Source organism: Marmota marmota, unplaced genomic scaffold (assembly GCF_001458135.2).
Source record: "Marmota marmota marmota unplaced genomic scaffold, marMar, whole genome shotgun sequence".
Taxonomy (NCBI): domain Eukaryota; kingdom Metazoa; phylum Chordata; class Mammalia; order Rodentia; family Sciuridae; genus Marmota; species Marmota marmota.
In genome coordinates, this window is record NW_026000338.1 from 2,423,853 (window position 1) to 2,437,398 (window position 13,546).

General features: G+C 41.2%; 1 protein-coding gene across 1 annotated transcript in view; it reads right to left on the reverse strand.

The window, feature by feature from the left end:
• Positions 1-13,546, reverse strand: part of Slc16a2 (solute carrier family 16 member 2) — a 105,921-nt gene that overhangs the window by 9,075 nt on the left and 83,300 nt on the right. The window contains exons 2-3 of the mRNA XM_015505859.2: positions 5,080-5,224; positions 559-1,009 (exon numbers count right to left, since the gene is read on the reverse strand). Of these exons, the coding sequence (XP_015361345.1) occupies positions 559-1,009; positions 5,080-5,224 (596 nt within the window). The remainder of the gene's footprint in view (positions 1-558; positions 1,010-5,079; positions 5,225-13,546) is intronic.

A 13,546-nucleotide genomic window follows, 5' to 3' on the forward strand; every position in this document is an offset into this window, starting at 1 on the left:
AAAATCATGTGACCACAAAGACCAGCATTCCACACAGTCGTAGAAAACTCTCTCAGGGGCTGGGGTTGTAGCTCAGTGGTAGAGCGCCTGCCTCACATGTGTGAGGCACTGGGTTCGATCCTCAGCACCACATAAAAATAAATAAAGATATTGTGTCCATCTACAACTAAAAAATATTTTTAAAAAATAGTTTAAAAAAAAAAATAGAAAACTCTGTCAGACCATCTGGGCCAGTCTCCTATATCCCAATCTGCGTATCTCCCCAAAATCTGTCTAATTGTTTTTGCATCTTATTTTTATTTACTTAATATTTTATTGACAACCAGGCTTTTTTGTCTAATTTTTTTCACTGTGAGGGAAACCATAATGTATGGACCTTCCCATAAGGAACTCCCCCCATTTTCCTTTGGGGTCCTCCCTTGATCTGTGCTCTGTCCCTCTCTGGTTATCTCCAACCACTGTTCTGTTTCTTTTTCCAAATGTCTCAGCTCTGCCCTTTCAGTATCCCCCACCCCTACCCTCTGGACTCCAGGCAGGTTCAGGGCAGGTCTTCCTCACCAGGTGTACATAAGGAACGAAGTAGCCAAGGGCAGCAGCAGCAATCCCAAAGGCCCAGATGCGGTAAGTGCGTTGGCGGAACACTCTCATGTTGAAGTACTTCCTGAGCTGAGCCAGAAAGCGCTGGTGCAAGGTGTGGACACCTCTCTTGCTTGGGGTGTCCTGGGAGCTGGGCAGGAGGGGCCGGTAGGTAAGTGAGAGCAGCATAAGAACAAACATGAAGGTACTCAGCACCTGGAAGGTTTGGGCCAGCTTGATCTTATCCCCCAGCATTTTGATGAGGAAGGGGAAGGACATGGAGAAGATGCTACTCCCAGCAGACACCACACCATTGGCCAGACCCAGGCGGCGTTGGAAGTAGTGGCCCAGGATGACGAGGGATGGCTGAAAGGCGAAGGAACAGCCACAACCAAACAGAATTCCATAGGTGAAGTAGCGCAGGCTTAGGGAGCTGTGGGAGAGACACAGAGAGCTATCCTCAGCAGCCTGACCATCTGCCTCCCCAGTTTGGCCTCTTGAGAACCTCCATCCCTTAACCCAAGCCCCACTTGCCATTGACCCTCAGAGCAGGCAAGGAATTGGGCCTTCTTTTTTTATTTACTGTTTTTTTTTAATTATACATGACAGTAGAATCCATTTTGATACAATTATACAAGCATGGGATATATCTTATTCTAGTTAGGATCCTATTCTTATGGATGTACATGATGGTGGGATTCACTATGATGTTTTCATACAAGTACATGGGAAAATTATGTCAAATTAATTCCACTGTCTTTCCTTTTCCTATCCCCCCTCCCTTCCTTCTATTCCCCTTTGTGTAATATATTATACTTCTATTCTTCACCTCACCGCAACATTCAACCTTTGGTTTTGGGGGACTGGCTTACTTCACGTAGCAGGATAGTCTCCAAATCCATCCACTTACTGGCAGATGTCATAAAGTCATTCTTCCTTATGGCTGAGTAATACTCCATTGTGTATATATACCACATTTTCTTTATCCATCCATCTGTTGAAGGCACTTAAGTTGGCACCATGACTTAGCTATTGTGATTTGAGCTGATATAAACATTGATGTGGCTGCATCACTATAGTAAACTGATTTTAAAATTCTTTGGTTATATACTGAAAGTGTAATAGCTGGGTCAAATGGTGGTTCCATTCCTAGTTTTTTGAGGAATCTCCATACTGCTTTCCAGAGTGTTACACCAAAGGAATTGGACCTTCTGATCCCCATTTTGCAAGTGAGGAGGCAGATGCTCAGAGAGGTGATTTACCCAAGGTAATGTAACTGGGGATCAATAATGCTTGGCCTTGAGTACACGTCTTTGTGTATCTAGCATGAATTGCAGCACCCTAGCAAACATGGTTGTTCAAAACAAAGCCATAACCAGCCTATACAAAGGCTATATAAGGGGCTACAGGGAGTTAAGTCAGTGCCTTAAAGCAGTTTTGCCCCTGATGCCCTACCCCATTTGCTCTTTCTGTAAGAACATTTCTGGATGGCTTCACAACCAGTGGAAAAATGGTTCTACTTGTGGCTAGAGCTCCAAGTCATCCTTCCTGTTATCTCAGTCAGAGCTCTGAGTTCCTCTGGATGACATGGAACTGGTCATGACTACTGCTCACCTAGACACCACTTTGGCTGGTGGCCAAAGCTTTATTCCAAGTAACAACAAAGGTCTGCAAGGAGCCAAAATCCTTGAAGGCTGAAACTTCCATAGGATTCTTCAATGTCTTTCTCCACATTCAGGGACCTTAGTATTTCAGAGAATGGATGATGATTTGAGAGACAGCCACTCCCCAACTCTTCCCAAGGTCCAGCGACCCTAGGTCCTGGATGATATCCATGGGGATAACAGGGTAAGGAGTCCCTTTAATTTCCAGAGTACTGCCTATCTTTCTGGACATGGTATTTATTAGTTCTCCCAGAGTAGAATGGCTGCTTGAAAGAAAGTGTAGCCTCAAAGAAGTTGTGGGCCTGACCAAGTAAGACAGGTCCTGCCTTAAAACCCTTAGGCCCTGTTGTGGCCATAAGCCTCTGTAACAGAAGGCAAAGTGTCAGAAGGGGAAAGGCCATGGGAAGGTCAGCTTGGCCAGTCATCTGCCCCCAGACAATATTGGCACAACCTAGTGAAGAGTTTTGTTTCCCTTTTGATGCCTCCATATATTTTGCAAGAGTTCTTATCTGGCCACTTTATTACCCAATACTCTTCTTGGCCAGGCAGTTCTTCCCTAGAGATAGACCCAGTCTTCATACTCAAGGACTCAGCCTATGCTGCAGAGAAGATGTGGTGTTAGCCCCCATGATTCCAAGATAGCTTTCATAACTGTTACTTTCTGTCTGCTTGTAATCACTGGATGTGGTCAGGGGTTCTGGTTCCAAACAGGCTGTTTCTACCTGTTACACATAGCTAAGCCAATTGCTCTTCTGTCAGGTTCCTTGAGGCTTCCTCCATTAGATTCTAGGTACTCTATGGGATTGGTCTGGGATGGGACTTATCTTAGGGAGAGAAGCTAGACCTTCAGAGAGGGGCCTGTATGGGCAAAACATGAGATTTAGTTAGGGTGCTGTGTGGTGAATTTGTTTCTAGCTGGGCCACAGGACAGTAGGCTCCTGAGTTGGGCTTGCCAAAGCCTCATCAGCCCTGCCTGTACTCTACCCAGTTCCATGTCATCCAGAGGAACTCAGAGCTCTGACTGAGACAACAGGAAGGATGACTTGGAGCTCTAGCCACAAGTAGAACCATTTTTCCACTAGATGTGAAGCCATCCAGAAAGTTTCTTGGCTCTGGAAATGTTCTTACAGAAAGAGCAAATGGGGTAAGGGGTCAGGGGCTAGAGAACAGAACGCCTACTCCAGTGTGCCTAAAGAAGAATTCCAGAAGAAAATACCACATCTGAGCTCCCTCCCCTCCTGTGACTGAGCCCATGTGAATTGGAAAGGAAATGGGATCCATATGTTGCTAATTTGTTTACACTTTGCTCTGCTGTGCCTCAAGCAACAGGCCTCTGCTGTGCAGTACTGAGAATGGAGTTGCTAGCTCCTCCCCACAAGAAACCAGGCACCAGCTTGCTGGGGGCAAATGAGGCTGACCACTAGAGGGGTCTTGAAAATATTTGAAGCTGCTGTCCTGGGAGGGCTGAGCAGGTTCCAGGCAGGGCATGATTTTCCCTCCTCTGTCCCAATTTGATGGGATGGAGCCAAGAAATCATTGCAAGCCAAATCTGAGCTCTGCTGGAGGGCAGGCTGAGCAGCCAAAAATGCTGCTCACCCTCAAGGAGCCCAGTTGAGGCAGAACACAATTATCATTCTCTACCGTGAGTGGAACCTTATGCTTTGAGAGCAAGTTTCTGACAAGTTAGCTCTGCCCCCATTGCAAACATGTTACTGTGGCCACTTCCTTGTCTCCAGCCCAGCATTTTCCTACATCAGCCCAGGAAGACTGGAAGGAGGAGGTGCCATAAGTTCTAAAGTGTCTGGAAGAAAGAAAATGGAGTTCTTTAGGAACCCCATATTCCTCCAACTATGATGTAGGGTCTTTATTCTCCCATCCCCTATACACATACTTCTGCAGGACTGGTTAGAAAGCACAGATGAACTTAAAGTATGTTTCTTAGTTCTGCCAGTGGGGAGCAGTAGGACTAGGGTTCAAATTTACCTTTGATCAACATTAGTATGTTAGCCTATACCCAGCTGGGCTGCTGGGTTCTGGGTCTGTAACTCAATGAGGGATGCTGTTAAACATCTTTTTTTCAATCTTTATTTTTTAGTTGTAGTTGTACACAATACCTTTATTTGTTTTTAGGTGGTGCTGAGGATTGAACCCAGGACCTTGCGCTTGCTAGGCGAGCGCGCTACTACTGAGCCACAATGGCAGCCCTGTTAAACATCTTTATCATGTCAAAGACATAAATCTTTATCTGCCCCAAATCATCTATCCATTGGCAGCCAGAGATATCTGGGAAAGGGCCAGACATGTTAAATAGCTTTGGGCTCAGCTGACTGCTTTTTCAGGATTGGATCCCTTCAAGAATTCTGGAATACTAGAGGCTTACTCAAGAGTTCACTCCTGGGAAGAAAGGCAAGCTCATGACATGTGTGGTACATTGAAAGGAAATAGAGTGGTATAGCTTGGAGAATCCTGGAAAGATCATTTGGTTTAATTCTCCCATGTTATAGATAGACAAATTGAGGCACAGACAGGGGAATGATACCCATCAGTTTTCCATAGCCATTTAGTGGCAAAAACTGGGCTTGGACCCAGGTCTATGAACTATCAGGCTTAGGCTCCTCCCAACTCTTTGGAACTCTTGGGTCCTCTTTGGGGATATTCCCTTCAAATGTGTCCTTCAGACCCTACCTAGATGAATCCATTGCATTATGAATCCTGGGAGCAGGGTCTTTGAGAGTCCCACATGGCCAGGGCCATAGAGGATCCTACAATGAGAAGAGTGTCTCTAGCTGAAGTCGAAAAAGAAGCCAGTGGAGAAACAGCCAGCAACTCCTAGCCTTACCTGGTGAAGGAGCTGGTATGGAGGCCAATGAAAGCAACAGCAGCGCCTGCAGTTGCTGTGATTCGGCAGCCCAGTCGGTCAGTGAATATACTCACAATGGGAGAACAGAAGAAGATCATACCCATCGCAAGGGCTCCTACCCATGCTGCAGAGAAAAGAAGCACAAAGACACTGTAGCTTAATGTGGTACCTGGTTATGCTGCTGGTATCTCAGTTCTTCTTCTCTGGCTATTCAGGGGAGTCATTGCATTGGTCTGCATTGTCAGCCTGCTGGTCTCTGCTGGTCAGAAAGGTATGCAAGCAGATGCTAGATATTATAAAACAGGGGATCCCAATGCTGGGGTCACATTTGGACTTGCCAACATTTTAGGCCTTTCTGGGGAACACTAAGCCAGATCTGTAGCATTAGGCACTGGGCTGCCTGGATTCAAGGGCAAGGAGCATGGGGGGTTAGCTTTTAGGAGCTATAGTCAGGTTTGTCTTAGTCATTGGGACAACTCTGTGAAGATGCTAAGACTAAGGAGCAGAGAAGGCCAAGACAAAAATCTTCTGGAATTGTACTAGGGTATAGAGAAGATTCAGGGGCCACCTCAAGATTTCTAAGGACACTGTGCAAGAGGGCTATGTAACCTCATCCTAAAATCCTCCATCAGAACCCATGTTTGGCAAATCTCTGATTCCAACTCAAACAGTAAGTCCTGTTTTTATTTTATTTTGGTACTGCGGATTAAACTCAGGGCCACTCTATCACTGAGATATGCCCCTATCCCTTTTTATTTTAATGCAGGATCTTACAAGGTTACTGAGGCTGGCCTCAAACTTGTGATCCTCTTGCCTCAATCTCCCAAATCTCTGGGATTACAGGCATGTACCACCATGCCCAGTGAGAGTATCCTGTTTTTAAAAGCTAAGTATCAGCTGGGTGTGGTGGTACACGCCTGTAATCCCAGCAGCTCAGGAGGCTGAGCCAGGAGGATAGCAGGTTCAAAGCCAGCCTCAACAACTTAGCAAGGCTGTAAGCAACCTAGAGAGATCTGTCATGAAATTAAAAATAAAAAAGGGCTGGGGATAATAATAATTACTATTATTAGTATAATAATAATAAAATAAAATCTAAGTATCTATAACAATCCTGACCAGGGAGAAAGAAATTTGCCATTTTACTTAGATTCTTCCAGACCATTTCCCCTTGCTCAGCCCTCAGAAGGAAAACCTGAATTTTCTTTTTTCATTTGTTTGTTTGAAGGCTGTTATCAAGTTTCATCTTGAGCCTCTCTTTTCCAGGATAAATAATCGTAGTTCCTTAATTTTTCTTCTTAGCTTTAATTTCCAACTCCGTATTTTCAGAATTCTCTTCTGAACAGGTTCCAAGTCTTCATCATCATCATCATCAAAAAGTATTCATTGAGTGTCAGCTAAGTAGGGCTCTGGATCAGCTTCTGGCTCTCTTCAACCGTAGAGCCCCAGGTAGGCCAGAGGAGCAGGAGCACAACTGGAGTGAAGTTAGTGCTAGTCTACCATTTGTGTCCCATACCTTAGTGCCAAGTAGGATGCTCAAATCCCCACCAGGAATCTTCACTTCTGGGCCCTGTCCTGAGCCCGTGATGCCTGACTCCCAAAACACTGGCTGAGGGCATCAGGAAATCTGGACTTTCATTACAATTTTACCTCTTATCAGCTGTGGAACCTTGAGATGTTATATAGCACTTCTCTAATTAATTTTTTCATCTGTGAAATAGGGATTAAAATTCCTACTGTGCCTTCCTCAAAGTTTTTAAAAATTATTATAACTATATATATATATATATATATATATATAGAGAGAGAGAGAGAGAGAGAGAGAGTTTTGGAAATATTAACAGTTACATCATATACAAAAAAACAACATAAAATGGATCATTGACTTAAATGTAAAAAACTATAAAATTTCTAGAGGAAAGTATAGGAGAAAAAATCCTTCTGACTTTTGGTAAGGCAAAGATTTCCAGATATTCATAAAAAAGTATGAGCCAGGGGCTGGGGTGTGGCTCAGCAGTAGAGTGCTTGCCTAGCATGGGCAAGACCCTGGGTTAGATCCTCAGCACCACATAAAAATAAATAAGTAAAATAAAGGTATTGTGTCCAACTATAACCAAAATATAAATATTTTTTAAAAGTATGATCTATAAGAGAAAATTTTGACACATTAGACTTTATAAAAATTTAAAACTTCTATTCTTTGAAAAAATAGTTACAAAAGTGAAAGGCAGGCCATAGACTGGGGAAAACATTTACAATGCACATATCTGGCAAAAGACTGATATCCAGCACACAAGTGTGAATTGACTCTCACAATTCAAAAAGAAAAAAAGCAAGCAATCTGATATAAAATATGGGCAAAAGACTTGAAAAGACATCATACACACACAATATGAATAGCAATTAAACACATGAAAAGATGCTCAACATGATTAATCATTTAAGAAATGCATATTAAAACCACAGTGGGATACCCCCTACATACCCACTAAAAAGGCTTTTAAAAATGATAATACTTAGTATTGGGGAGGATGTGGAGGAAATGGAAATCTTATACACTGCTGGGAGAAATGAAAAATAGTACACTTTTTTGAAAAGTCTGGCAGCATCTTGTGAGGTTAATCATATATTTACCACATCATATACCACTCCTGGGTATTTAATCAAGATAAACAAAAACTTATGTTCATTCAAAAACCTGTACCTAGACGGTTATAGCAGCTTTTTGCATAATTGCTCAAACCTGGCAACAACCTGAATATACTTCAACTGATGAATAAATAGACAAATGGGTATTACATTAATGCAGCAGAATAAAATTCAGCAACAAACCAGAATGAACTATTGATACTTGTACAATTCTCAAAGGCCTTATACTAGGTGAAAGAAGTCAAACTCAAGTGACTCATAAGAAATTCTGGATAAGACAAAACTATGGGACAAAAAAACCCGCCAAATTGGTTGGTATCAGGGGAGGGGATGGTTGTGAGAGGGTTGAATATGGAACGAGGCATGAGAGAATTTGGGGGATAATGGAAGAATTATATATCTTGATTGTGGTAGTGGTACTCTTTGGGGGATATAGCTTAGTGGTAGACCAAGTGCTTAGCATGCAGGAAGCCTGGGCTCTAATCCCCAGCACCAAAAATAAAACTGGAAAACCAAGTATATAAAAAGCATAAATATTATCATACTTAAATTATATCTCTAAATTTGATGTTATTAAAAAGTGAGGTCAGGGGCTAGGAGTGTAGCTCAGTGGCACAGCATGTGTTTAACATGTGTGAGGCCTGAAGTTTAATCTCTAGCACCAAAAAGTGGGCAGGGGAAGGTAGAAAAACAGGAAGTACCAGTTAGAGATCTCATTTATGGGGCTGGGATTGTGGCTCAGCGGTAGAGCGCTCACCTAGTGTGTGTGAGGCCCTGGGTTTGATCCTCAGCACCACATAAAAATGAATAAATAAAGGTATTGTGTCCAACTACAACTAAAAAATAAATATTAAAAAAATCTCATTTATGGTATATATACTTTTGTTCTGGCCAGATTAAAAAAAAATAGCTTAGATGCTTTGTTGAAGAGGAAAACATAGCTGAATTTAGTAAATAATTTTACTGACATTCTATAGTCAGAACTCTATTGATTGACCCTTCTGAGTATATACAAGACAATGAAAACTGATGATTCAGCTTGTAAGGTACTTTTTGTACAGTCTAAGAAAGTGTAAATTGAATTTAATGTAGCTTTTAAAAATTAATCTGCTTTTTTGTCTGTTTTTTGGTATTGGGGATTTAACCCAGGAGTGCTTTAACACTGAACTACACCCCCAGCCCTTTTTGTTCTTTATTTTGAGACGGGGTCTTGCTAAGTTGCTTAGGTCCTTACTAAATTTCTAAGGCTGGCTTAGAACTTGCAATCCTCCTGCCTTGGCCTTCTGAGTCACTGGGATTACTGGTGTGCGCCACCACACCTTAATTTGGGGAGGGGGGCGTTACTGGGGATTAAACTCAGGGGCACTTGACCACTGAGCCAATTCCCAGCCCTATTTTGTATTTTATTTAGAGACAGAGTCTCACTGAGTTGCTTAGTGCCTTGTTTTTGCTGAGGCTGTCTTTGAACTCACGATCCTTCTGCCTCAGCCTCCTGAGCCTCTGGAATTACAGGCACACACCACCATGCCCAGGTATCTGCTTAATTTTGGAAAATATTTTTATTTTGAAATAATTTATTGATTCACAGAAAACAGTTGAAGTAGCTCAAAGGGGTTTAATGAACCCTTCACCCAGTTTCCCCTTATGTAACTATAGTACAATATAATAGTCAGGAAATTGATGGTGGTATAATGTATGTGTATAGTTCTGTATCATTTTATCATGCGTAGATTCCTATAACCATCATCACAATCAAGGTACACAAGAATTCCAAAACTACTAAGGTCTCCTTTGTGCCATCCATTTGTAGTCACACCCAGACCATTCTCCCACCATCCCTAACTCCTAGAAATTATCACTGATTTGTTTTCCATATCTATTATATTCTTATTTTAAGAAAGTTATATAAATGGAGACGTATAGTATATAACCTTTGACATTGGCTTAACCTTTGATGTTGACATTTTGACACCCAACATAATCCTTTGGAAATACATATTTGAAGTGGGTTTCTTGGAGACAATATATAGTTGAAGCATGGCTTTCCCCCCACCCTACTCTGCCAAACTCTGTCTTTTAATTGATGTATTTAGAGCTTTTACATTTGATATAATCACATATATGTTAGGGCCATTTTATTTTTGTTTCTTATGAACTCTAGTTTCTTTTGCCTACATGCAGTTTACTTAAACAGTTTTTAGAATTCTGTTTTAACTGATAGTGCTTGAGTGCATCCCTTTGTATGACTTTTTTAAGAGGCTACTAAAAATTCAAAGAATTCACATATGTATATAATATCCTAGTCATCTTGAATATTTCCTCTATATAGATTGATAACCACATCAGTTATAGTTATAATTTTTCCTTAACTGTTAAACATAATTTAGAAAATACAAAAAGAGAAGGAAATCCCATTATATTTACCCATTATTTTACCCTTTTCACTGTTATTTCTCCCTGTTTTGATTTAGAAGTGAGGTGTCCCCCAAAAAGTTCACATGTGAGACAATGCAAGAAGGTGAAATTATTGGGTTATGAGAGTCTTAACCCAATCAGTGATTTAATGCCCTGATAGGGATTAACTGAGTGGTCACTGAAGTGGTAGGGTGTGGCTGGAGGAGATGGGAATTGGGGCGTGGCTTTGGGATATATTTGTTTCTGGCTAGTGGAGTCTCTCTCTGCTTTCTGATCACCATGTGAGCCACTTCCCTTTGCTACGCTCTCCCACCATGATATTCTGCCTCACCCCTGGCCCTGAGGAATGGAACCAGCCTTCTATAGATTAAGACTCTGAAACTGTGGCCCTCAAATAAACTTTTCCTCCACTACAGTTGTTTTGGTGGACTCTTTTAGTTACAGCAGCCAAAAAAAAAAAAAAAACTAAGACACTCCCTGATATTTTCTATCCCTTCTTTTATTATTTCTTTTCTAGTTAGAGAAACTCCTTTAGCCATTCTTTTTCTTTCTACTTTTTATTGGTACATTATAATTATACATAATAGTGGGATTTGTTGGCTTTACCCTTTCTTTTAGGGTAGGTCTATAAATAACAAATTCTCTTAGTTTTCCTTCATGTGAGAATGTTTTGGTTTTCCTATTCATTCCTGAAGGATATTTTCACTGATTATACAATTCTAGGTTTTTCTTTCAGCATTTAGAATATCGTGCCACTTCTTCCTTTTGCCTTCCATGATTTCTAATTACAAATCTATTGTCTTAGAATTGTTTCCCCCTTAGAGTTAATGTGTCATTTCTCTTTCCCTGTTTTCAAGATTATTTTTTGTGTATGTATGTTTATGTGTGTATTTAGTTTTCAGAAGTTTAACTATGATGTGTCTTGGCATAGATGTGTCTTTGGGGTCTACTCAGCATCTTGAAACTAGACACTTATATCTTTTTCCATATTTGGGAAGTTTTCAGCACTATTTTATTTAGTACTTTCTCAGCCCCATCTTTTTTCTCCTCTCCTTCTGGGAATCCTCCTATGGCAGAAATGTGAGACCCTTTGTTATATCATCACAGGTCCCCAAGCTGTGTTCACATTTTTCCCCAATCTATTTTCTCTAAGTTTTTCAGATTTTATCATTCCTATTGTTCTATTTTTTTAGTTCACTGATTCTTTCCTCTGTCTTCTCTAGTCTGCTGTGGAATCTACCCCATAAGGCTTATTTGATTTTGGTTAGTATTTTTTTCAGTAGTGAGGATTGAACTCAGGGCTTTGCATATTCTAGGCAAGCACTTTAACACTGAGCCACATCCCCAGCCCTTTGTATTTTTTTTATTTGAGACAGGGTATCAGTAAGTTGCCCAGGGTGGTCTCAAACTTGTGATCCTCCTGCCTCACCCTTTGGAGAAAGTTGAGATTACAGGTGTGGGTCACCATGCCTGGCTTATTATATTTTTCAGTTCTAAAAATTTCCATTTGTTTTGTCTTTATGACTTTTATTTACTTGCTGAGACTTTGTGGCTTTTTTTTTCATTTATTTCAAGTATGATTTTAATGGCTTGTTATAGCATTTTTTTATGATAACTGCTTTAAAATCCTTGCCAAGTCTAATTTCTGTGTCATCTTGGTCTTGATGGTCTTTTTAAATTGAAGTCAAGATTTTCCTGGTCCTTGGTGTGACAAGGGATTTTCTGTTGTATCCTGGGCATTTTGTTGTGAGACTCCAGAGCTTATTAAAATCTTGTGCTTTAGCAGGCCTCCTCTGACAACATGCCAGCCAGGCAGCACCAGGCAGCACTGCCAAATGAGGGTGGAAGTCCATGTTCCCGGCTCGGCCTCCATTGATACACTGGGGAGGAAGGTTGCCTTGATATTGCTGAGCAGGTGTAGCAGTTGGTCAAGATCCCCACTAGGCTTCTTCTGATACCTTCTTTATTGAAAGGAGTAGGGGTCCCTTGTTACTGTTTCCCATGTGGTATCAACTGACACTATACTAGGTGATAGTGAAAGTCCCAATGGCCTACTTGGCCTTCACTGACACCACTTTGGCACTTTTCCAGGAACAGGAGGGGTGGTCAGAGGTTACAGTCTGGCAAGGGTAAAAGTCCAGGCTCCCTACAAGGTCTCCACTGACGCTGTGGGGGAGGGGTAGGCCTTGTTACCACTGAGAGGGGAAGAAACTTCTGAATCCCTACTTACTTTTCTCTGACACCACTTCAGCATGGGAGGTTGGCATGTTGGGGCACCTTCTGAAGCTGGGTGAATGTAGAAATCTAAGATCCCTCCTAGGCCTTTGCTGACAAAGTGTGAGTGGGGTGCATTTTTTCCTCCATGGTGTTTGCCTGGAGTAGAGAGGTTGTTGTCTAAAGGTTTTCTGTCTTGCTAGGCTGCCCCTTTCCTGGTCATTTAGCTAAAGAATCAATCTTTTTTCTGCTTCCACTGGCATTTCTGGTCCATCAGTTTTAGATGTATTTCATGCAAGGAATAGGAAAAAGTGCCTTGATAGTTTTTAAAAACTTTTTTTTAGTTGTAGATGGATATGATATCTTTATTTATTTATTTTTATGTGGTGCTGATGATCGAACCCTCATGCATGCAAGGCAAGTGCTCTCTTACTGAGCCATAACGCCAGCTCTTGATACAGTTATTAATGCTAAACGTGTATATATTTTAAATTAAGTCACCCATGTATAATATTCATTTATTGAACAGTTATTTAACATTATCTTTGGCCCAGACACATGGCTACCCCACTTGCATTGAGGATGCTAAATAAGTAACATACAGATATGGTCTTTGACTTCAAGGATCTGACAGTGGGGTAGGGAACATTTTTTTTATATAATAGGGCAATACAATTTATAAAATCCTGTGATTCATGACCAGAATTAAATTGTCTAAGTATTTTTAAAGAAATCAAACACTCCAAGTGAAGGAAAATTTACTATATTAAGGGAAAGAAAAGTAGCCTAATAGATTAATGAATGAAGAACAACATACTATAAGACTTAAAGGATAGTGGGATAGGTTATCAGAGGAAATTTAGTAAGAGAAAAATAACCAAGCAATGGACAATTTGAAAAAAAGAACCAACAGCTGGGCACAGTAGCGCATGTCTGTAATTCTAGTGGTTTGGGAGGCTGAGGCTGGAAGATTGAGAGTTCAAAGCCAGCATCAGCAAAAGTGAGGTGCTGAGCAACTCAGTGAGACCCTGTCTCTAAATAAAATACAAAATAGGGCTAGGGATGTGGCTCAGTGGTTGACTACCCCTGAGTTCAATCCCAGGTACCCCTACCCCAAAAAGAATAGAACCAACAGTCATATAATAATGATATGGTCTTTGACTTCAAGGAT